This window comes from Saimiri boliviensis, chromosome 19 (assembly GCF_048565385.1).
Source record: "Saimiri boliviensis isolate mSaiBol1 chromosome 19, mSaiBol1.pri, whole genome shotgun sequence".
Taxonomy (NCBI): domain Eukaryota; kingdom Metazoa; phylum Chordata; class Mammalia; order Primates; family Cebidae; genus Saimiri; species Saimiri boliviensis.
Genome location: NC_133467.1, coordinates 33,720,207 through 33,742,708, shown reverse-complemented (window position 1 = coordinate 33,742,708; position 22,502 = coordinate 33,720,207). Strand labels below are relative to the sequence as shown.

General features: G+C 44.6%; 1 protein-coding gene across 2 annotated transcripts; it reads right to left on the bottom strand.

Moving 5' to 3' along the window:
- Nucleotides 1-5,570: 5,570 nt before the first annotated feature.
- On the bottom strand, nucleotides 5,571-22,465 carry LOC101040934 (ETS translocation variant 3). 2 transcript variants are annotated; one of them, XM_010348501.2, is made up of 5 exons: nucleotides 22,238-22,465; nucleotides 20,034-20,089; nucleotides 19,195-19,432; nucleotides 17,819-17,934; nucleotides 5,571-10,449 (listed from the first exon to the last, which is right to left on the bottom strand). In XM_010348501.2, exons 2-5 carry the CDS (start codon nucleotides 20,077-20,079, stop codon nucleotides 9,311-9,313), a joined length of 1,539 nt encoding a protein of 512 aa, XP_010346803.1. In that variant the 5' UTR covers nucleotides 20,080-20,089; nucleotides 22,238-22,465; the 3' UTR covers nucleotides 5,571-9,310. The 2 variants fall into 2 exon arrangements, with proteins under 2 accessions (XP_010346803.1, XP_003937922.1); XM_003937873.3 differs by having other exon boundaries at nucleotides 20,034-20,092; nucleotides 22,238-22,286.
- Between the last annotated feature and the right edge of the window lie 37 nt (nucleotides 22,466-22,502).

Below are 22,502 nucleotides of genomic sequence, written 5' to 3'. Positions count from 1 at the left end.
GAATGAATGAATAACCATTGTCACCTGGCTGCAGTCTGCCTTGTATTTCAGTTCAAGATGTTGGCTCGCTTGCCTGCAGGGAGCGGGGACCTTCCCCACGTCTCCCAGCCGCAGCCCAGCCGGGTATCCAGCAGCCCTTCGGCAAATGTTTGTTTCATGAAACGAATGACTGAATGAACATATGTATGAGTCTCCGTCTCTGGACCTTGAGGTTGCTCCAGGGGAGCTCAAACCGGTAATGATTCCTCAAAGTTCCTTAGAGAAATAAAGGGCCTCTTTAAAGCAGCTCAGTCCCTGACCCCTCCTTACAGCTGTCTGTATCACCACTGAGAGGCAGAGAGGTATTTAAGAAAAGACACGGACTTTGGAGTCAGAAACACTGGGTGAGTCCTGGCCGGGGTACTCACTAGCTATGTTGATCTGGGGCATTTTGCTTAACCTCACTGACCTTTGTTTTCCTCATCTGCAAAATGGGCATAATAATAGTACTCTCGGAAGAAGGTGATTTTGTGGATCAAGTTAGTTAACACAAGTGTTAACAAGTGAGAACAAGTAGATGTTCATTGTTAGTTACTTTTTTTCTCTTTTTTTCTTTTTAGACAAAGTTTTGCCCTTGTTGTCCTGGCTGGAGTACAATGGCGTGATCTCGGCTCACTGCAACCTCCACCCCCTGGGTTCAAGCAATTCTCCTGCCTCAGCCTCCCATTGTTACTTTCAACATGAAGGCAGGAGGGGTTGGTTAGCAGAGAGGCAACATTTTTCAACATGTGCAGATAAAGAGTTTTTCCAGCTGGGCCACAAGTGGGAAAATAAAAACAACTTTCTATACCTGTTTTATTCGGAAGATAGATTGACGCCTACATACCTGAGTTTCCCCTTCGCTTCCTTCCAGTTAGCTACGGAGGGGGCAGAAGTGACACTAAGAAGACAATTAAATCCCAGAACGCTAACCAGATTGACCGCCCTCCCTGCCATCATCTTTTATGCCGCTGTTTGAGGGATCCTGGGAAAGAACAGAAGGTAGGCTTAGTGACTCTCTGTAACAGAGGGTCCCTCCCCTGCAGCCAGAATCTGGTGCTGACCCCTGCCTCCTGGTGCTGACCAACCTCCCCTCCCTGGTGGGGCCCTGCAGGACGTCAGGTGAGAGGCCGGTGGCTTCGCCCCTCACTGGTTCATAGCTCTCTGGGAGTCAGGTTGTAAGGTTTGGACTGTCTCCTAGATGGGGCTTTGGGCTGAAGATGAGGTGAAGTCAACGACCCGATGGAACTGAGGCAAGCTAGAAAGGCCTGCTGCTGCTGGGTCTCGCTTCTTGTTTTCCCTGCCTCTGCAGGGTTTATGGCCCACTCTCTGTTATCTCTAGACCAGTGAGGGGGATGCCCCCACCCCCAATTCTGCCCCATCTCTGTATCAACCCTGGCCCAGCCTCCACTGTCAGTCATGGGGGAGCCAGGTGGGCTCCCCTGCATTCCGGGAAAGCTTTGATCTTCTGTCTTTCTCCTTCCTCTGTCAGTCCCCCGGAGCCTGTTTGACCAGAGCTGAGGGGCCCCTCCCTGGGCCTGTTCACAGGTGCTTGTCCCCCCTCCTGCTGGGTTTTTGCCAGGGTCTCAACATGCCAGATGGCCGCATGTGGCCTGACACCTGGAGAAACACTTAAGGTTGGGGCTTCCCCCTCCTCTTCCTATTCTGCATGTCTGATTCTTAGACGCTGCTTAGCATTGTCTTCACCCTCGCCTCAGAGATCCAAGGCGGTGGGAAGCGCATGCCACCTGAATTCAGGAGACCTCGGTTTGAACCATTAGGCTAGGCCACCCGCTCTGGGCCTCACTTGTCTCCTCTGTCACACACGGGTGGTGGTACTAAAAAAGCTGATGTGAAGGCACAAAACTCCAGAGAGTAAAATAACCATGAGGATAGGGTGGGACCTCACTCACACATAGTGGTCACGTCATTAAATGCTTTATGTGCTTCACCGAATCCTTGAAACTGCCCTAAAATAAAGGGAAACTGAGGCACGGAGCGGTTTCCATAGCCTGCCTGAGGCCTCGCAGGCAGTAAGTGGCAGGGTGGGACTATGGGATTAGAGCTGGTCCTAGAGCACCTCCGTTCCCCAGGGAGGCAGCACAGCCAGCTCCTAGGAGAGGAGAGGTGAAGGGACAGCAGGCCTCCTTGGGGTTTCCTGCTGTCCTCTTGCTCATTCTTTTTCTTTTGCTTTTTTGGGGGGGGGTAGGAACAAGAGGTGGGTGAGTGAAGCTGGAATTGAGTCTGCCTGAATCCTAGGGAGCGGGCAGGAAGGGAAAGCCCAGGTGGGGCTCTTCAGGATTAGAGGTGTCTTGGAACCTGGGAGGCCTGGGGACCCTTAGCACCAGGGTTCTCTATGATTTCAGTTCATTTTTCTCTTGCACATTCTGCTTGAGTAAATACCCCACAAATATGTCCTGTGTGTATCCTGAGGGGAGGCAGGGTTTTAGGAAGGAGGAAGGGAGTACAGTTGCAGACAGAGGGAAGGAGAGAGGCTGAAGATCAAGGAGCGGCGGGGAGGCATAATAGACACAGGGACCAGGAGGGTGGGAGAAGGCCGTGTCAAACAGGGGCCTCAGGGTGCAGCTCGTCAGGCAGGTGGCCCCTACGCTGGGCTGGAAGCTGGACGCTATGCCTGTGTCACCGTCACTCATCCCTTTGCCTGTCCTTATTCAAAACTGCATCTTCCATTCCAACAGTCACACCTCCTCCATATGTGTCTTGTTATTCACTTGTTAAACATTTATCAAGCATCCTCAGGCTCCAGGCAGTGTGCTAGGCATGGGAGAAGGGCCGCTGAATTGAACCCTGAGCTGGCCTGGGGCTTCTTGACTATCCTGTGAAAAGCCAGACAAGCAGGCAATGACAAGATGGGGAGGTGAGGGCTGTGACAGGACACAGGAGTGCCCCCTGACCTGCCAGGAAAGGCCGTGGAGGCGATGACATCTGAGCTGAATGCTACCCGGTAAGATGTAATTGTCTGGTGAAGTGGGGGAAAGAAGGGTGTTCCAGGCGGCGTGGGGCAGGCCCGTGGAGCAGCTTGTCAGCATGGCAGAGAGGCCCTGCAGCAGAGTGCTTATGAGCACAGGAACTGGCGCGTGAATCCTGGACAAGCCAGTGAGCTCCTCTGATACTCAGTGTTCCCCAAAATAAAATGGCAATAAACACAGCTCCTACCTCGGAGGGTTGTCATGAGGCTTAAATGAGTTGATACAAGTCAGTCCTGGCACAGGGCAACTGCTGTATTCGCACTGGCTGTTATGGGTGCAGCTTAGGCTTTGTGTAGTGTGGGAGACAGTGTGTCTGCATGGGTGTGTGGTGAAGGATGAGGCTGGAAGGAAAATCGGGGGCCAGGTTATGAAGAGCCTGCCAAGCTGCTAAAGACTGTAACAGGGGCCGGGCGCGGTGGCTCAAGCCTGTAATCCCAGTACTTTGGGAGGCCGAGGCGGGTGGATCACGAGGTCAAGAGATCGAGACCATCCTGGTCAACATGGTGAAACCCCGTCTCTACTAAAAATACAAAAAATTAGCTGGGCGTGGTGGCGCGTGCCTGTAATCCCAGCTACTCAGGAGGCTGAGGCAGGAGAATTGCCTGAACCCAGGAGGCGGAGGTTGCGGTGAGCCGAGATTGCGCCATTGCACTCCAGCCTGGGTAACAAGAGCGAAACTCCGTCAAAAAAAAAAAAAAAAAAAAAAAAGACTGTAACAGGGAAATAATGATGAGTTGGTTTTTCCCTAACTCACCATGAAGGGCTCTGAGACTTACCTTTCCCCCCTGTCCTCACCCTCCAGGCAATCTCTCCTTACTTCTCTTCCACATGCTGTTACTCTCTTCCTTTTGTGCTCAGATTTCAAATAATCACCATCCACTTCTAAGCACTGGGTGATCAACTTAGACTGGCAGAACCAGTTGCTCGGGATTCTGGTCTCAAAACCATGTGCAAGTTCATTCCTAAAACAGGTCTCCTTCTGCTTTCAGCAACGAGGAGGGGAAGGAAGCAGGAGGCTCTCCCAGTGAAGGGTCTCATCCAAACCCATACCCACAGCTTCTTGACTTGGTTACTTCAGGGCGTCGACCAGCCAGCCCGTCACTTTTCCTTTTTCACACTTAAATGAAATGTCTTTTTGGGCAGAGATATTGACAAGGTAGTTGCAGTTTTTTAGGGCGATGGCCTTCAATGGTCCTCCCCGGCTCAGCTCGCTCTTTTGTGAAATACCAGGGATGGCCACTGCTAGAATAAAATGCAATCCTTTGTAATCCACCCCAGTCTGCCTCTTCCGCCACATCCCTCACATTAATTCCAGCCTTCCCAACTACTCACAGGGCCCTTTAATAGAGGTCAAACTAAACACCTGGCATATTGGGACCTTCAGAAAGTCACTTTGCCTATCTCCCGTGGATGAAATGAGATTACTGTCTGGCACCATTTTTTTGAAGGTGTGTTATATGATATTCAGTACTCCGCCATTATCCCCTCCTAACCCTCCGGATTTTTGTCATCTACTGGGAAATATGATGTTTCCCTCGTACTGGTTTGCCCTTAAAAAAGGTGTTTTGTACTTTAAAAAAACTCCCACACACCCAACAAAACCACCTTGACTGAGATATAATTTACATGCCATAAAACTTACCCTTTCAGAGTGATTGTCATTCAGTGGTTTTTGTTAGATTCAAATAGTTGTCCGACTATCATCAGTAAGTCCTGAACGTTTTCATCACCCTAAAAGGGTAATCTGACCTGTGTCACTCTCCACTCTTCCCTGGCAGCCACTAACCCGTGTTGAGTCTCTACAGATTTGCCTATTCTGGACATTTCATGTAAATGAAATCAGGTCATGTGCAGTCTTTTTTTTTTTTTTGAGACGGAGTTTCGCTCTTGTTACCCAGGCTGGAGTGCAATGGCGCGATCTCGGCTCACCGCAACCTCCGCCTCCTGGGTTCAGGCAATTCTCCTGCCTCAGCCTCCTGAGTAGCTGGGATTACAGGCACGTGCCACCACACCCAGCTAATTTTTTGTATTTTTAGTAGAGACGGGGTTTCACCATGTTGACCGGGATGGTCTCGATCTCTCGACCTCGTGATCCACCCGCCTCGGCCTCCCAAAGTGCTGGGATTACAAGCTTGAGCCACCGCGCCCGGCCCCTCATGTGTGGTCTTTTGTGTCCGGCTTTGACATGTACTCTTAAAGAGGCCGGGCGCGGTGGCTCAAGCCTGTAATCCCAGCACTTTGGGAGGCCGAGGTGGGTGGATCACGGTCGAGAGATCGAGACCAACCCGGTCAACATGGTGAAACCCCGTCTCTAGTAAAAATACAAAAAAAAAATAGCTGGGCGTGGTGGCGCGTGCCTATAATCCCAGCTACACAGGAGGCTGAGGCAGGAGAATTGCCTGAACCCAGGAGGCGGAGGTTGCGGTGAGCCGAGATCGCGTCATTGCACTCCAGCCTGGGTAACAAGAGTGAAACTCCGTCTCAAAAAAAAAAAAAAAAAAAAAAAAAAGAGAGCTATTTCCTCACTATGTTGGTACCTGTACAATAGGAATAAAAAACCATGAAGTCGGGTGAGCGAGGACGGACTTGGCAAATTCTCTGGCATGACACAGTGTATGATGAACAACAAAACCAACTCTCAGCAAACATTACTTAAAAGTATTTTTTTTATTTAACTTTAATTTCTGAGGTAAAATACTTTTTTTTCTTTCAACTTCCATAACAAAATACAGAGCTATCAGATACCCCTGGAAAAAATATGTATATTATACATATATTTCTATAACATTACATCATATATATAATATATATGCAAAAATTTGAAGACTTTATAGAAAGCGAAACATCTAAAAGGCACTGCACAAAGGAGTTAAGATTACTTACACTTTATGTACATATACACACTTTACTCTGTGTAAGCAGGTAACTAGTGAAGTCACCTTTCACCTGTAAATGTCTCATTCACAAATCCCTGCATCACAATTCTGTAACTCAAAGAATGCCTAAATATTTCAAAACAAATTAACTGGTAACTTTTTTTCCCACCTAAGAAGAAACCAAGAATGGAACAGTTCTTGAAAGATTGAATCAAAGTTGTCTTCTAAACAACATAAAAATGTATATTTCATTACTGTTTACAAAATGAAAAGCACAAACATAATTATGGAATAAATAAAAAAACAAGGGACAAACAGCCAACTGAGTCTACCCATTTGGTGAGAAGTGATATACTTCAACTATTTTTTTAATGCTTCTGAAAGCTGCTTGGCCCATAGAGGACTAGGTTGCAATCATTCCCTGTGTGAGTGAATTGGGTTTAATGCGGTGCAGCTTCAAACTCAAGGTGAAGGGACTTAGTGAAATGTTTATATTAAATATTTCACTCCTACCTATTCTTCAGGAAAAAAGGTGAGCTCAGCAAGGCTGGATGCCCTTAAGAGATATTTACTGTTGTCTTTTTCTATAGCTAAAAAAGCAAACTGTTTACATGAAGAAGCTCTTGATTAATGAAATTTCAATAGATTTATATTTGCAAAATTTTGAACATTTGGCACAGCAAAATTTGGGAAAAATGGGGGAGAGAACATAGGTCTGGTTTTTGTCCCCCTTTTTCCACTTGCTGCTGGACAGTGATGAGATGCTCACAGAAGACAAAAACCTGGCTTTGTACCAGGCTGGTAACAGGTGCTGCCAGGAGTGGGCTGAGGGGAGAGAAACTATCTCCCACTCTTTTGTCCCAGGCAATGTCAATGACCTCCACATTCCCTGGTCCACTTCCTGAGCAACCCCAAGTTCGGCTCTGTATAAGGACCCTCCCCCCCCAGCCCCAACCCCGATGTGCAGTGCAAATCAACCAACAATTTACTGGTGGAATGGCAATCAAAGGAAACAGGTAAAACACCAGACAATTTCTTAAGCCAAAAAATATTTTTCATGGAGTTGAACATTTTTCGAGTGTGTTTTTTCAAGTGTAAAAGCAGTGACGTTTTGTTCAAACAGAAGCAGCATCTAGGAATTAATTCTGGCACTTGGGTTCTAGGGGGTTACAGGTATGCATCATGGATTCTTCTCCCTCTTATTTAAAAAAGGCATCATGTTTCTATTCCTGAGTTCATACCAACACCTGCTGGCTCTCCCCATTAGCAGACAGTGGGTGGCCAGCCAGCCTCCCTGGTTAGATCGGGCAATGCCAAGCAGAGATCCCTCATCCACCTGCTGGGCTTACTTTCTGATTCAGAGGTAAGTCGAAGTGCAGAGAAAGAAACTTACAAAAGCACAACCCCCAAAGGCAGCCTGAATGGGGAGCCCTATGCAGCCTGAGTTGCTGGGGACCACCCTCCTAGTCCTGTTCCTAGGGAAAGGCAGGTCACTCATGGAACTTGAATCAAGCAAGAGGGAGGACACTTGCCAGGCAAAATTATGATGGACTCAATCCAAGGCCATCTACCGTCTCCCTCACCTGCTCTAACCTTTTCTGAGTCCCTCCCTCTTTTATGTAAGCACTGTAGTTTAAAAAGGAAAAAACACCCCCACCATTAAAAGACAATCCTCAATTGTTACTAAGTATATAAAGTTTGCTTAGGCTAAGGTGGAGTCAGGAATGTTTTTAATTCCTAGACACCATCCCTGTGCCCCCCTTCCTCTCATCAGGTATGAAGTGATTTCTTCTCTCCCTGCTGCTATGCAGATCTGAGCCAGTCAGGTACTAATGTACACTATGTAGGCACATGTGCACACACAGAAGGTGGGCTGCTGCTTCTTTCTCTCTGCCCCTAGTCCAGGCCCCTCTGCTTCACAGAAGATTAATACTTTCCCATTCCTCTGAAGTTGCTGGAAGGGAATTTCCCAGGAAGAAACAATTCCTCACTGCAAATAAACTGGAGTCTCATGTGGGGCAGTCAATTGAACATGAGAATCAGAACAATCTGGGCAAATGGGTACGGCAAGAATGGCAACATCACAACAGGACAGACGCCAACTCTTTCATTCATGCCAGGCCTTTTGGCATTTGGTTGCCTCTGTGTCTTCTTTCCACCTCTTCCTTCAGTCTCAACAAACATTCACTTGTACCCCCAGCTACGTTCCGTGTTTCCAGGTATCATCGGCTCTTAACTCCCACAATCCTGCCTTTTGGCTACCCATCCCAACATCATCAAGAGGGAATCACTAAATGTCAGCTAGACACTAAACCATGTCTCAACATTCCTGGATTATCTGAAAAGCTGTCCATGCCCTTTTACAGGTTTATGGTGACAGACCCGTATCATCTTAAAGTATGTTCATAGTTAAGGCTTGACTTAAGAAAATAAGAGAACCAGACATAATGGAAAGACCTCTTCAGCAATGTTGCCATGCCTCTCAGTGAACCTGCTCACAGTCACACTTTGGTTTGGCTCCCCAAACCCACAATAGAAAGAAAAAAATGAAGTTTTTAAAAATTTGTTTTGTTTTTAAAGGCATTGGGTTACTTCCTCCTGCCCTCTTTTCTTCCCTGAACAAGAGTTTACAACTCCTCATGGCTTCTTAATAGGTGAAGTAGGTGAAATGTCTGAGAAACTCACAGCAGGGTTTGGTGTCTCAACTATGCAGCTGAGAGGTCACCAGCTCCTGTGCCTTCCCAGCCCCACTATAATTGGCAATATGTTTGTTCATGTTTCCTGAAAACATTTTCTTTAAAAAGGAAAAAAGAAAAATGCCAAACAACAACCACCAAAAAAAAAAAAGGGAGAGAAAAGAGCAACATCCGAACATTCCCCATGCCCTACCCCAGCAAGTCTGAGATTATCTTATTCCTTCCCTGCAATAATTATAGAGAAGCATTTCAGGCAAAATACTTAGTATTAATGGTCTCTTACTGCTCAACCTCCCAATCATGCCCTTTCCCCTTTTACATATATCTCTTGGAGCAAAATAAATTCATTAATGGCTTTCCACATATAAATACAATAGAAAAGAAAGCAGTCTGGAACCTGAACTATCATGGGACCAAAAAGTATCTTGGCCCTTTGAGAGTTTCCTTGTCAGAAAGCATAAGCCTCAACAGGAAATAGAGGCTTCCTCTCCTTTGAGTTCAATACCCTCCCTGTGTCCTACTCACCAGGAAATAAGTGTGTTCATATCATATCCCACCTAATTTACAACAGAAGATAACCCCATCCCATCCCCAAAACATAAAAATACAAGTCTATGCCCCTAGAATGATCAAACCAGTTTAACTCCCTCCCCCCTACCCTGAAATCTTGCTACATAAATACATGTATGAATTTGATTATAGTATAAACAGCTCCTAATCCACTTCCAGTTTAAGCATCAGCAGCTGCTGTTGCCAAGCCCTGGGGTCCTGACCCATTCCAGAGGAACTTGCCGCTCTTGCTCAGCTCTCGGGCTTCAGGGTCATCATTCCAGCGTCGCTTCAACCGAAGCTTGGGGGGCATCAGGGCATCTTCTTTCTTCTCAGGTGCACTGGGCTCTTTGCCAGGCCTGTCCTCACTGTCGTCAGTCACCTCCAGAGGTTCTTCACTTGGGGTGCTAATAGGCACAGAGGGCCAGATGGGTGGTGCAGCAGGGCGGGCAAAGATGGTGCCTTTTTCCTCTTCAATGGTCCTGCTTGGCACAGAGCCCTCTTCTGGAGTGTGCTCCTCTTTCTCCCGTGCAGACTGCCTGAGGCTCTCAGAATCCTTTTCAGAGGCAGGTTCCACCTTGATTCTTGGGGGAATAGGGGCCATGGTGGGCGCAGTAACTGGTGCTGACTCCTCGCTGCTCTCAACCCTCTCCCGGTTCTTCCGCCCAACTGGTGGGGGCTGCAGCTTGATGGAGAACTGAGTTGACTCTTCAGGATGCATTTGGCACTGCAATGGCGGAACCATGAGCCCCGGGTAGCGGGGAAAGGTCCGAGGACTCAGATGGTAGTTGAACACAGAACAAGCTTGAGAATGAAGGTAGTGTTTCATTTCCTCAGGGTTGAAGGAGAAACAGCTGCTGCTGGTGAAAGGGCTCAGGCCTGGTGATGGGCTATAGGAGAAGATGGTGGGAGTCAGGGAGAGAGCTGGTGAAATGGGGACATTAAGGACTCCTCCACGGCCAGGGATTGGAGAGACAGCGAAGGGACTGTGGGGGTCAGGGTACATCCCTGGCCTAGCAAACAGAGGAAGCATTATGTCAGGCTTGCGTTTCTGATGGCTAATCCCTCCTCCACCAATGGCATTCCTGGAGGACATGAGATCCACGCCTCGGCGCCAGTCAGCAGCCGAGCCATCCTCTAGCTCTGAAAGCTCAGCCTTTCTATCAGTACCATTACTGGACTCCTGGCCAGAAGCAGTTAGGGAGCTAGCAGAGAACCGCCCCGGCTGCACATCACTGGTTGGAGAATGGGTGTCCAGAGGTGGGAAATGGAACCGGGAAGAGGCTGTGGGCACTGGTGGCGCACTCTGAGGAACCACACCTGTGATAGTGGAAAACACAAAAGGCTGCATCAGAGGACTGCTCATTCGTTATCATCACTTAGGCTAACTAAGTGCAGAAGGTTTAGTAGTAACAGAAAACAATCATTCCAACTGGACTGAATCCCATAGTTCTCCAACTTCCTGGTAACTACTACTCAGCTGCTTCTACTCAATTTGTCATCCTTCTCTAGGCTCTTTACTGTCTTCACAGTACTACTTACTGTTGAAAACATCCTAATTGCTTATCCATATTCTAAAACCCAAATTCCACAGGGCAGGGACTTCCTATTGAAACTACTCCTCGTAGTTCAGGACTTAACAATTAGTAAGTGTACAATAAATATTAAGTGTAATGAATAAATGGGTAAAAGAGCCTTCTCCTCTACAACTCTAAATATTGTGTATATTACCTGCTTCAATTTTTAGCTCTGCAAAGTCTTTTCTTATTTCTGTAATTTTGGCCATATGTATCTAATATTTGTGTGTGTGTGTGCACACGCACGCGCGCGAGAGAGAGAGAGGGAGGGAGGGAGGAGGTAGAAGCTTACTGAAATACAAACATTCCAGAACACGTAAGATAGAAAATAACAACACATAGATACTTGCTACAAGAGGAGGTCTGATGTTTACTCATTGCCTAGGCTATCCATGTGCTACCACATTTTTTCTTGTTGGAATACATATACATTTCAAGATGGGAAACGGGTAGGGGACAGCTACTCTGGCTAACTGCACCTTCGGAGAAGCTCTGCTTGGGCCAACGCCCCATTCCTGGATGCACTCGCTTGGCTATATTTAAAAAGGAAGCAAGCAAACCAAACCAAACCAAAAATCAAATCGACGAAACTGAAAATGACATCAATGTAAAGCAATGCAGTAAAAACTCAAAGACCCTGTACCTAAGATACACAGACCGTATTTTTAAATCACTCCAAATCTATATTCCTCTAACAAATACTACTGAATGATCTCCAATTCCAACCTGCTTTCAAACATTAAGGAGGCTGGGAGAAAATCCAGGACCTACTATTTCTTCTTCCAAGTTTGCTTGCTAAAATTTAAAGCTCTAAGTGATAACATACACTGTGCTAATTATTTCAACTTCTTTTTTTTTTTTTTTGAGATAGGGTCTCACTCTGTTGCCCAGGCTGCTGGAGTGCAGTGGCACCATCTTGGCTCAGTGCAACCTCTGCCTCCTGGCTTCAAGTGATTCTCATGCCTTAGCCTCTGGAGTAGCTGGGATTACAGGTGTGCGCCACCATGCCTGGCTAATTTTTGTTATTTTTAGAAGAGATGGGGTTTCACCATGTTGGCCAGGCCAGTCTCGAACTCCTGGCCTCAAATGATCCACCTGCCTCGGCCTCCCAAAGTGCTAGGATTACAGGTGTGGGCCACTGCACCCAGCCCATGTCAACCTTAGAGGCTCACAGTTCTCAACTTCCCCCAGTGGGCCTCCTGATAAGACATGAAAAAGGTATGCCATCTGTGGCCTCATGGACCTGTAGGGTCCTGGGAGGTATCAACAGCTTCTATTATAATGTTAGCAGGGTTCTGAGGCAAAGATGAATAAGGAAGAAGGAAAAAGGGAGAAGAAAAAAATAGAAAAAACCCCAAATTTTAAGTGAAAGTATAGTGATCTAGGAGTGGAAACAAAAAAGTACATAGATATGGTATGGTTATGAACTGCTCCCAATCAGCTGGTGCTTCTCCTCTTGGTCTAACAGATTCTGGAGTCTGCTGGTATTTGTAAACTGGTAGCTTTCTAGGTACATGTGACTGAGTAACATGGTGCCAGAGCCTCATTTCCCAAACTAATGTTCCACAGAAAACTGTCCTGCACGACTTTTTTTTTAAGCCACTGATTTAGAGAACAGGATGTCTGGCTTCTGAGCAGGCACCTTCTAAGTGCCAGTAATGAAAGAGAACATTAAAATATGGGTAATGTTGAGAAAGGCAAGAATATTTGTGTTCAGAAGTGTGCTCAGTGCCACACTGTGGAAAAGGAAGTCAAGCACGAGGATGGGCCTAATCTCCATGTCTCTTTGGGCGGAAGACAGGTCAGTCCACTGGATTCTCTTACACAGATGCCAATAAAAACAAAGGCATCACCTGGGGAGAGGATACTGATGGAGTATTTGGAAAATCCCAAGAAGTACATCTCTGGGAAAAAAAAAAGATCTTTGCCAACATTAAGAAGACAGGAAGGGTAGACTTTATACCTCATCTGAAAAAAGCTACTAATGGGTAATAATTGGACACTGACTTATTTGTTACAAAACAGAAATGCCTCATGACTTCTTTATGTGTACCACGATTTAACAGACCTCATAAACCAGAATTCAGATCATGAATGACTGACAGATGTTTTTGTTGGGCAGTCTTGATTTAATTAAGACTGGCTTGTGGTTAGATGAGTATGTTTGGCTTTTGGAATTTTAACAGTAATTCTGACTTAGTAAATGCTATATATCACTGTTTATTCCTTCAAATATATGACTGGACTTCATTAGTAATGTTCAACTTTTCACAAAGATGATGAATGCCATCTTAAAACTTACTAGAAATTGGTTTTATATCTAGATTTATATAAGTGGTTATGTGAACATATTTAAATACTGGGGAAATTGCTTTACTGTCTCAGAACCAAGTAAGATTCACCTGTGTTTTATGTTCATTTGCCTCTTAAAGACAAGGGCTAAAGATAAGGTGGCAATGTCTACTTTATAGTTTGGCCTTAACAATAGCCAATCTATTGGAATTCCCTGTATCTAAAATGGTTTCTTTTACTTACTGAAAGGCATTTTAGTGTGGTTTATGTGTAACATCAAATAAAGATTTAACACTTCTCACATTTTATAAGTGATCTATAGGATCAGATGCTTTAAAAACAGTAGCAAGTTAAACTTCACTCTTGAATTCTTTACTATCTAATTCAGACTAAGTTACAATTTGGGATTGTCTTTAAACAGCCATTCAGACATAAAACTGTGGAACTGCTGTGTATTTGTGACTGGAAATGGTGCTTCTGCCAACCTAAAAGGACAACAGAAAATATACATAAATTTAAAAATTATGTGTTATCATAAGATTTAAGATAATTAAAAACAAAACCACAGATTGAAAAAAAAAAAAAAAGCCACTGATTTAATCTTAAAATTAGGAAGAACAGATGGATGACCTTGCAAATGACTTGAGTAGAGCCAAGAGGCTCCCAGGCCAAATGTATTCTTCTACTAGTTTATTATAGTGACAACAATTCTACCCTTTTTGATTCTTTTGGATCTTGACTTTTAATTAAGAGCACATCTACTTAAAAGCAAAAAGCCACTTCTATGTGTTCAGAAGAATGAAGCATAATGTGCAGGGAAAGGTCCTGCCTCCTAAGCAATTTAGAAATGATTGATTAAATCTAGTTCTTTATTACTTTTAAAAAAAAACTGGAGGATATCTCAGTCTTTACATATGTTAAGGGATACTGTAAAGACAATATATTGAGCAGTATTTCCAAATGCATTTAGGTGGAGTAAGGGAGGTGAGACTAGAAGCAATATTGGGAAAGCAGCATTCTGGAACCCTTACCTCTGATTAACAGGAGTAGCCCTACTTTTACATGCTGAGATATTAAACCTAAGATTTTGCTTAGGAAAAAAGTTTGCTGCTAAAAAAGAAAGTCTGAATACCACTGCTTTAGAAGACCACCTCCATGAAGTCACCATGAAATTCAAGTGGTGGGGTTGAAAAAACGGGGTCTATATCTCTGTTCTAGCACCTTTTACCTTGTAGCCTAGTACAAGTAGCACACTGGAATCTTTGACTCCCTCTGGCAAAATGGAATTCATGAGGTCTTTGCCTAGTTCAAATCTTAGTCCTGCCACTTACTAGTTATGTGCCTCTGGACAACTTACCTCTCTGCACCTCAGTTTCCTTACCTGTAAAATAGGTCAGAATGGGCCTATTGTTATGAGGATTAAGAATTAATATTTATAAAGGCCTTAGAATAGTACCAAGCATAGCAAATTGCATGTCACTGTTAAAATAACTTTTTAATTAGATAATCATGTTATAAAAATTAAACCTTAAAAAGACACCTATCATTCAAATATGAACCATGTATTAGATAATAGCATTATCTCAATGTTAAACATCTTGGGTGTCATTATGTTACTGTGGTCATGAAGGAGAATGCCCTTGTTCCTGGGAAATACAAGCTGAAGTACACAGGGGCGAAATGTCATGATGTCTGCAACTTAATCTCAAAAGATTTAAAAAGTATATATAAATAGAAAGAGATAAAGCAAATGTGGCTACAATATTAACCATCAGTGAATCTAGATAAAGGATATATGAGTGTTTACTGTCCTTTATCCAATATTCCTGTAGATTTGGAGTTTTCCAAAATAAAAATAAAACACCGGGGTTGGTGGGGGGAAGAGAGGTATAGACTGAAAGGTAGCAAGTTCATCCCTGAACTACTCTGTCCTGCCCTCATCCTAACAGTATCTTCCGTATCTTTCCAATGTTTCTTATGCAAATACAAGGAAATATCTTAATAATTACATATGATGATTTTCATGATAAAATACACAAACCAGAACACCCCAACTGTGTCAACCTACCCTGTAGACATGATCTCACTGGCCTCCAGGATCTAAATCCACACAGCTCTATTTAGAATACTTATCACATTTCACATTGTATTAAACCTGGAATATCTTATCTCTCCTGCCAAATTGTAAGATCCTTAACGTAAAGAACTCTCATTATCTGCTGAACAAATGAATCCCAATCTAGAGGAGTGTATGATCTATTAAATAAGAGCTAGATTTCAATAGCTCAATCTCTCAGGAATTGTTTCCCAAGAAACTATTCAATAGATAACTATTCAACCTACCCTGATCAGTGTTTAACTCTGCTGTTATTTTCCTAATTTTATCTTTTGTGGATGTGGATATCAAGACATTCACTTTATTGGGCTGAAGAGCTGAATGAGATAATTTACAAAATTACTAAGCAAACATACCTCCATAAAGTGATATTCAATAAATGCTACATTCCTTTGTCATCATAAAGTTAACCATAAACACTTTGCCTTTCTGGTCAAAAGTTCTTTATAAACTAATGACACTAGTTCTTTAGAGCTGTCTATATCTAGGATGTGAGCAAGGAGGTAGTAGAGATAGATGTACTAAAATAAATGTACAGTTTTGCTTTTCTTGTGGCACTTTTAAATTTTTCGAGACCGAGTCTCACTGTTGCCCAGGCTGGAGTGCAGTGGTGTGATCTTGGCCCACTGAAACGTCTGCCTCCTGGGATCAAGCGATTCTCTTACTTCAGCCTGTTGAGTAGCTGGGACTACAGGTGTCTGCCACTACAGACAGTTAATTCTTGAATTTTTAGTAGAGACGGGGTTTCACCATGTTGGCCAGGCTGGTCTCGAACTCCCAACCTCAAGTGATCCGGCCTCCCAAAGTGCTGGGATTACAGGCATGAGCCATCTCACCCAGCCCCCTGTGGCTTTTTGATTAGGATCTTGACCTCAGTTAAAGATCAATGTTGGTTCAATTGCCTCAGGCAGAACAGGTGTGCTGTGCCACTATTGTTAGGTTTCTAGATCAGAGTCTTGACAGAGTCAGGATCCAGGTTTCTTTGCCCTGGAAAACCACATTACTTCCCAGGGCTGATGAATGCCCAATTCTAGGTTATCCAAGTGGCTGAAGTTCTGGGTTTTCAATAGATAAAAAATGGATCAAAGACAGAAGAACAAGACCAATGAAACACTTTTTGGGAGTGGGGTGAAGGGGTATGAAAACCAGTAAATTATTTTAAATTGTTGGTGTATACATCTAGATTCCCAATTCCTCCAGGCACACAAGGGGTAAGAGTGAGAAACAGAGGAAGCAAGATTCGAGTGGCTAGAACAGGTCTGATTTCCTAACGCCTCTCCCTCAGGCACAAGGAAAGAAAACAGGTTGTAATTAGAGAGATGCATTCCAATACCACTTTTTTTTTTTTTTTAAATGCATGCCCCAGGGACAGGAGGGATTAGTTACAGAAGGAGAGATGAAACTGTAATGATAGCAGTCAAGCTAAAACTGCCCTAACTTGTTGTGTGTAGTAATTACATATCTGCAATGGATCTCAACATTATATTCTCTCAGCCACACCCCCACTAATTTTTCAGGTTTCTTCCAACTTTTCTGAGAAGCTGTATTACTGCATGATCAGCATTCTTTGCCTTAGCATACAAAGCCACAATGACAGAGTACTTATTGATGGACTGGTCAGAAAACAGTTAAATACAATCTACAGTAGTCCTCTCTTATCTGAGGTTTTGCTTCCCACTGTTTTAGTTAACCACAGAGGTCTGAAAATAGGTGAGTACAGTACACAAAGGTATTTTAAGAAAGACCACATTCACATAATTTTATTAGAGCATAGTTATAATTTTTCTATTTTATTATTGTTGTTAATCTCTTACTGTACATAATTTATAAATTAAACCTTATCACAGATATATGAGTGGGGTTAAGGGAGGAAAAAACATCAAATATATGAATGGAGTTTGGTGCTGTCTATGGTTTGGGAATCCACTAGGGGTCTTAGAACATATACTCCTCAGATACGGGGGAACTACTGTATTTTCCTGGGCAGGAGTATGATTTGCATATAGAAAAAAATCACAAACAAAAAAACACAACAACAAAGCCTTTTGAGAGACTGCTTTAAATATCAAGAGAGAAAGTGGTGAGCTGTGATGGAAAGCTATAACCAGGAGAGTCAAGAGGGGAAGCCCTACTGCACTTAACAGGAGAGAAGGTCAAGTAACCCCAGAAAATTGTTCTCTGAGGATTTGCTGGTGCAGATCAAAGATACAGCTTTTCACTGCAAACATGTGAACCTCCCCCTTCTCTGATCAAGGATGCTGTGGTTTTGATGATATTCACTTGATAAGGGAGAGTTTGGTAGTTTCACAGAAAATCGGAAATGTTTGTAGAAACAGGTTCCCATCTATGAAAGAACCATTGGGCTGGGTGTTAAAACTGAGTCCTGAACTTAAAGATCATCACAAACCCATGAAACATCATTCCCAAACAAGATAGTGTAATAGTATCTAGATTACAAATAATATGCAGAAAAGGTAACCAACCAAATAAACCAAAGGAATCTATCTTGATAATGCATAGCCTATTACTCTCTTTATGAGTGAGATGAATGAGAAGACTTGAGCAAGAACAATGAGGCAATCCAAAGGATCACATTATTTTAGTGTTTCTAAAATCTCCCATAACATGCCATGTCTTAGATTTGGATTTTTAAAAATTCTTTTCACTCAAAATTAATTCCCTACCAAGGGAGTCTGTATCTTACCACTTGACCGAATATTGATGAATGGGTAGTTGGGCATCACCAGCTTGTTGAAGTTAAATTTATAGGTAAATCTTTTCCCTTTTGTTTTATGAAGGATCCTCTTGTTGTAATAGTATCTGTAAAAACAGGAATGCATGTCAATTTGTCTTGCAGCTACTGAAAGCTTTTGATACACTTACGCAGCCACTGAGGCCAACAATTCTTGCTCTAAGTATTACTTACAAAAATAACTACCAATTTTTTGTAGCCTGACCCTCCAGGTCGATCTAGGAAACCGAAGAGCTTAATTTTCTCACTCGATTTTCAACTCAGCTCTAGTTTTTGCCTAGAGCTTTACAAAGACAACTTTGCTTTAAGATTCTGAACAACTAGCCCCAAACACTTTCTTCTCCATCTCTCCACAATTTCAATTCTACAGTCCATTTCCTTCCGGTTGTACTGCACGCCACTAACTGCTTGGCTTCTCTTTTCCGTCTTGCCCTGGTGGGGGCACACAAGTCACTAGCCTGATGTGGTTAGTCTGGAGGGCTAAGCTCAAAAGATACACAAAGGAATGTAGAACTGTTTTATGGTGGCAGGTCGAACAATGGCATTCCCTGATCTGGAAAACAGCAGCTAGTGTGGCCTGCCTCACCTTCAAAGACTCAAAGGGATGTGAAAGAACACAGCAAAGCCACTGCACAGATTTTACATGTAAGGTCACTAAGAATAAAGAAAGGCAAGAGAACCTCAATGTATCTGGAACCTTTAGTCTTACATCTATGTAGTAGCACAGGTCATAAACTATCTTCTAGCCCCTTGAGGGCTAACAGGCTATGAAATTTAAGACTGACAAGGAGAAAAAAGAACCTGAGAAAACTTATAGTGATCAATCTTTAGACACGTTGCAGCAGGCTATGGACTGACAACCTGAGTTTACAGACACAGTTCCTGATAAAGATAGGTCAACATCACTGAGTCTTCCTCCTGTGACTTTCTTTACCCTTTTCTAAGTTTCTTCCAGGGGATCCCAAAGAAAGAAATTCTAACAGATTCTAATAGAGAAGTCTAAACTAATCCTTTGGATTATAAATGAGCTTCAATCCATGTTTCACCATATACTCTCGCCCACTATAGAGCAGAATCGGCTGTCTGTCAGCAACCAGTGCCAGCCACATTGGAATTCCCTCCTACGTATAACCAAAGATATGCCTTTTCTCCTCCTGTGCCTGTGCTACTCAGATTCAACAGCTCTTCTACTCCCACTTTAAAGTGACACATTATTCACTAAGATAGTGTAGTCTTTTATTACCTGATACCCTTTTTATCTAGCATTCACCAACCAGCTTAGTCTCCTTCCAATCTGTTAACACAGATTTGGGAATCCTTTCCCTCACCTGAGGGCCCGGCTGAGCTTGTCATAATTCATCTGTGGTTTGCATTTCCTGCGGCCCCAGAGGCGGGCCACCTCATCTGGATCCTTGATGACAAATTCCCCGTACTCTCCCTGCTGCCAGGCGATGACATGGCGGAACTCTTCCTTCTGCAGCAGCTCCAGGATGAAGTGCCACAGCTGGATCTGCCGGGAGCCTGGGGACGACTCTGTTTTGTAGGCCCAGTCAGGAAACTGATACCCTTTAAGGTGAGAAGGGCAAGATTAAGCTAGTTAAGAGCTAGGTACATACATACCAGCACCCCCAACTGCACATTCCACTGTTAAGAATCTAGAGTGCTTTGCAAACATGTTGTAAGTACCCTTTCAGTCAGCTGGGCCTAACCACAATAGGGAGAGGAAAGCACAGAGAAGTCACCTATCCTTGTGGCAATCATTAAATCTGATAAGAGCTGGGCAGCAGCAACCAGATGTCCTCATCTTACCTTTTCATACATTACTAAATTTCACACCTACTTTCTATGAGGACATGAAAGTGCTAAAGGGAACAAACAGGAAAGACAAACTAATGTTTCACGAAAATATAGCTGAAACTCCTTTTCCCTAAGGTTGGAACTGTGTCTCTAACAGCAAAGAGACTTTAAAGCTTGGGATATGGGTGTGGTGACCAGACATGTTAAATATACATCCATAGGAAACAAGCCTACAACTGTTCTGGCAGTATTCATCCAGCCAAGAGGCTGTCAGTCATGGTCTGACATTTGTGAACAGAGCCCAAGTGGAGAGAACAGGAACCACTGAGGGACCTTCCAGGTACATCAGAGATGATTAACTTCTGCTCACCTCCACCTCCTTCTGGCTTTTCCACCATGCTACAGCCGGCTTTCATTTTCGCCCTCCTGCTGAGAGACACAAGCCACACAATTACTTTAAGTTGCTATTTATTTAGTATCCTCCCAAAGTTTTCTGGCAGTCTTTCCCCAAACTTCCTTTCCCTATTCTTCCTTCCTTATGCAACTCTCTCTCTTTCAAACATGTCACCTCCAAACTGCTACTCCCAAGTTATCAAATGATGGGCCTCAGGTCATCAGCTTCAAAAGCCATAATTATCTTTCACCTGACTTTAAACCACAAAGTGTAAATACTGTCTTCAATATTTGCTTTCCTCCTCCTGACCAACCCTTCAAATGTAAAAAAAAAAAAAAATAAAAAATAAAAAAGGAAGGTACAGTGAAATAGGTCCAAAAACGCAGCCAAAACAAGTCAAACAGTTTGTCTTCCATTACTAGTCAAGCCCACATGCCAAGATACACAAGTCTGAGTTCACCCAGATGTACCAGTTTAAAGTGTGAAAAAAACCCAAATCCATCTGATTCCCACTCAAGAATGAACATCTGATTTTGATTTATTTTACTGAATTATGTGAGATGGGAGAAGGAAGACTCTTCCCAGTCAGAAACTGTCCCCAACCCCTTGAAAAATACCCTGGGATACAGGAAGTAAACACACCATATGTACACTTACTCTACACAAGAAACACACACAAACACCCAAACATTTTTTTGAGAAAAATTCTACATTTTCTCCATTGAACAGGAAGGGTGAAAAGCAGGCATTTCTGAAGCCCTTCTGGCCAGTGAGTGGAGGGAGTCTTGCTGCGATTTGAATTCATTCCATCCAGATTTACAGTTCCTCAATAAATTTCCTGTTCCTCCCAGCAAGCAGCTTTGTGTCAATCATTTAGCAAAAAGGAGTCAGGGGTGAAACTGCCAGAGGGACAAAGAGGCAGGAGAGGGCAGATCTACCCTTGCTCTTCTCCAGGGTGGATGACAGGACCTTAGCATCCACATTAGCAGCAGTCTGGAGGGAATGCAGATGCCTAAGTGGCCCCCGGGGTAGGGATAAATTCCTTATCTTGGAATTTTCACCTAACCTAGGATTCCTCTAGATCTTTTGAATATTTTTTTTCTCACCAATTACATTAAGGAGACCAGCAAGTGTCAGTCGACAAAACTACTAGCAGTCGAGGACAAGATAAGTACCCCAAAGGAAGGAGAAGACAGACACAGAACATACACACACACACGCACGGGAGATATACAATAACACGGCACCGAGGCAAATACCCCAAAGGAAGGAGAAGACAGACACGGAACACACACACACGAGATATACAATAACAAGGCACCGGGGCTGAGGCAGACACACACACACACACACACACACACACACACACACACACGAGATATACAATAACAAGGCACCGGGGCTGAGGCAGACACACACACACACACACACACACGATATATACAATAACAAGGCACCGGGGCTGAGGCAGGAGCTTCCTCTCCCATTTTAGTGACAATGAGGGAGGAAAAACATGAATTTCACCCACTGCTCCAGGAAGCTACCCTGAACTCTTAACTCCATTCTAATGCGCTGTCGGATTGCGAGGTCTTTTATACTGCCATAAAATTCCCTCCAACCATCATGACTATGGGGATCAAATCCCGTTGCAACGATGATCTGACAAGGAAGCCCTCTCTGGACACTCCACTCTCCAATGTTCCCCATAAAAGTCCCTTTCCCAGGAGCCCCGAGGCGCCTCTGCACGCCTTTCGCATATTCTTTGCAAGGACACTTCATCCGAGTAGGGCCACTCGTCTCAACTCTGCAAACCCCCTTCTTCCGATCGCGACCACTCCCCGAAGAGTGAGGCATGCATAGTCTGGCGCTGCGGATTGCCCGTAGCAGCTCAGGGTCCTGGATTCCACAGCTCCCAGAACCTTCTTGCCATTCACCTCCTGGGCCGGGCTTCCCTTAACCCGTGGCCTCAGGGCTGCGCGGGGCCACGGCATGAACGCTGCCCTGGGTCTCTGTCGCCCCTCAGACAGACACGGGCTCCCACCCTCCCCCGCCCCCCGCACTAGGTGAGGCCCGGCAGGGTACGCAGCCCGGCGGCCGGCCCCGATTCCAGGGACTCCGTCCCCGCCGGGGTCCCGGATCCGACCCAGAGGGCCCAGCAGCCGCCGCGAGGCCGGACTCACCTCTCCCCGGCACGGTCCGTCTTCGCTCCGGTCTCCTCCGCGGCGTCTCCGGCTCCTCCTCATCCACCCCAGCAGGAAGTGACCTCCTCGGCTGCTTTCGTCACTTCCATCCTCAGCAGAGAGGGCGGGGGAGGAGGAGGCGCCCTACAGCCGGCTCCCAGCCTCACCTCACCGCACCCAGCCGCGTCTCCCTTTCCTTTCTCCTTTCAGCAGACGCCGACTTCCGCCCGCACTCCGCCCCCTGCGCACTCCTCCCGCCGCGCAT

Coding starts and splice junctions, on each gene's coding strand:
- LOC101040934 (XM_010348501.2), bottom strand. CDS start 20,079: ATGAAAGCCGGCTGTAGCATGGTGGAAAAGCCAGAAGGAGGTGGAG. Junction 19,433..20,033: donor AAAGCCAGAAGGAGGTGGAG/GTGAGCAGAAGT, acceptor CTCACCTTAAAG/GGTATCAGTTTCCTGACTGG. Junction 10,450..17,818: donor CATCAATATTCGGTCAAGTG/GTAAGATACAGA, acceptor CCACTATCACAG/GTGTGGTTCCTCAGAGTGCG.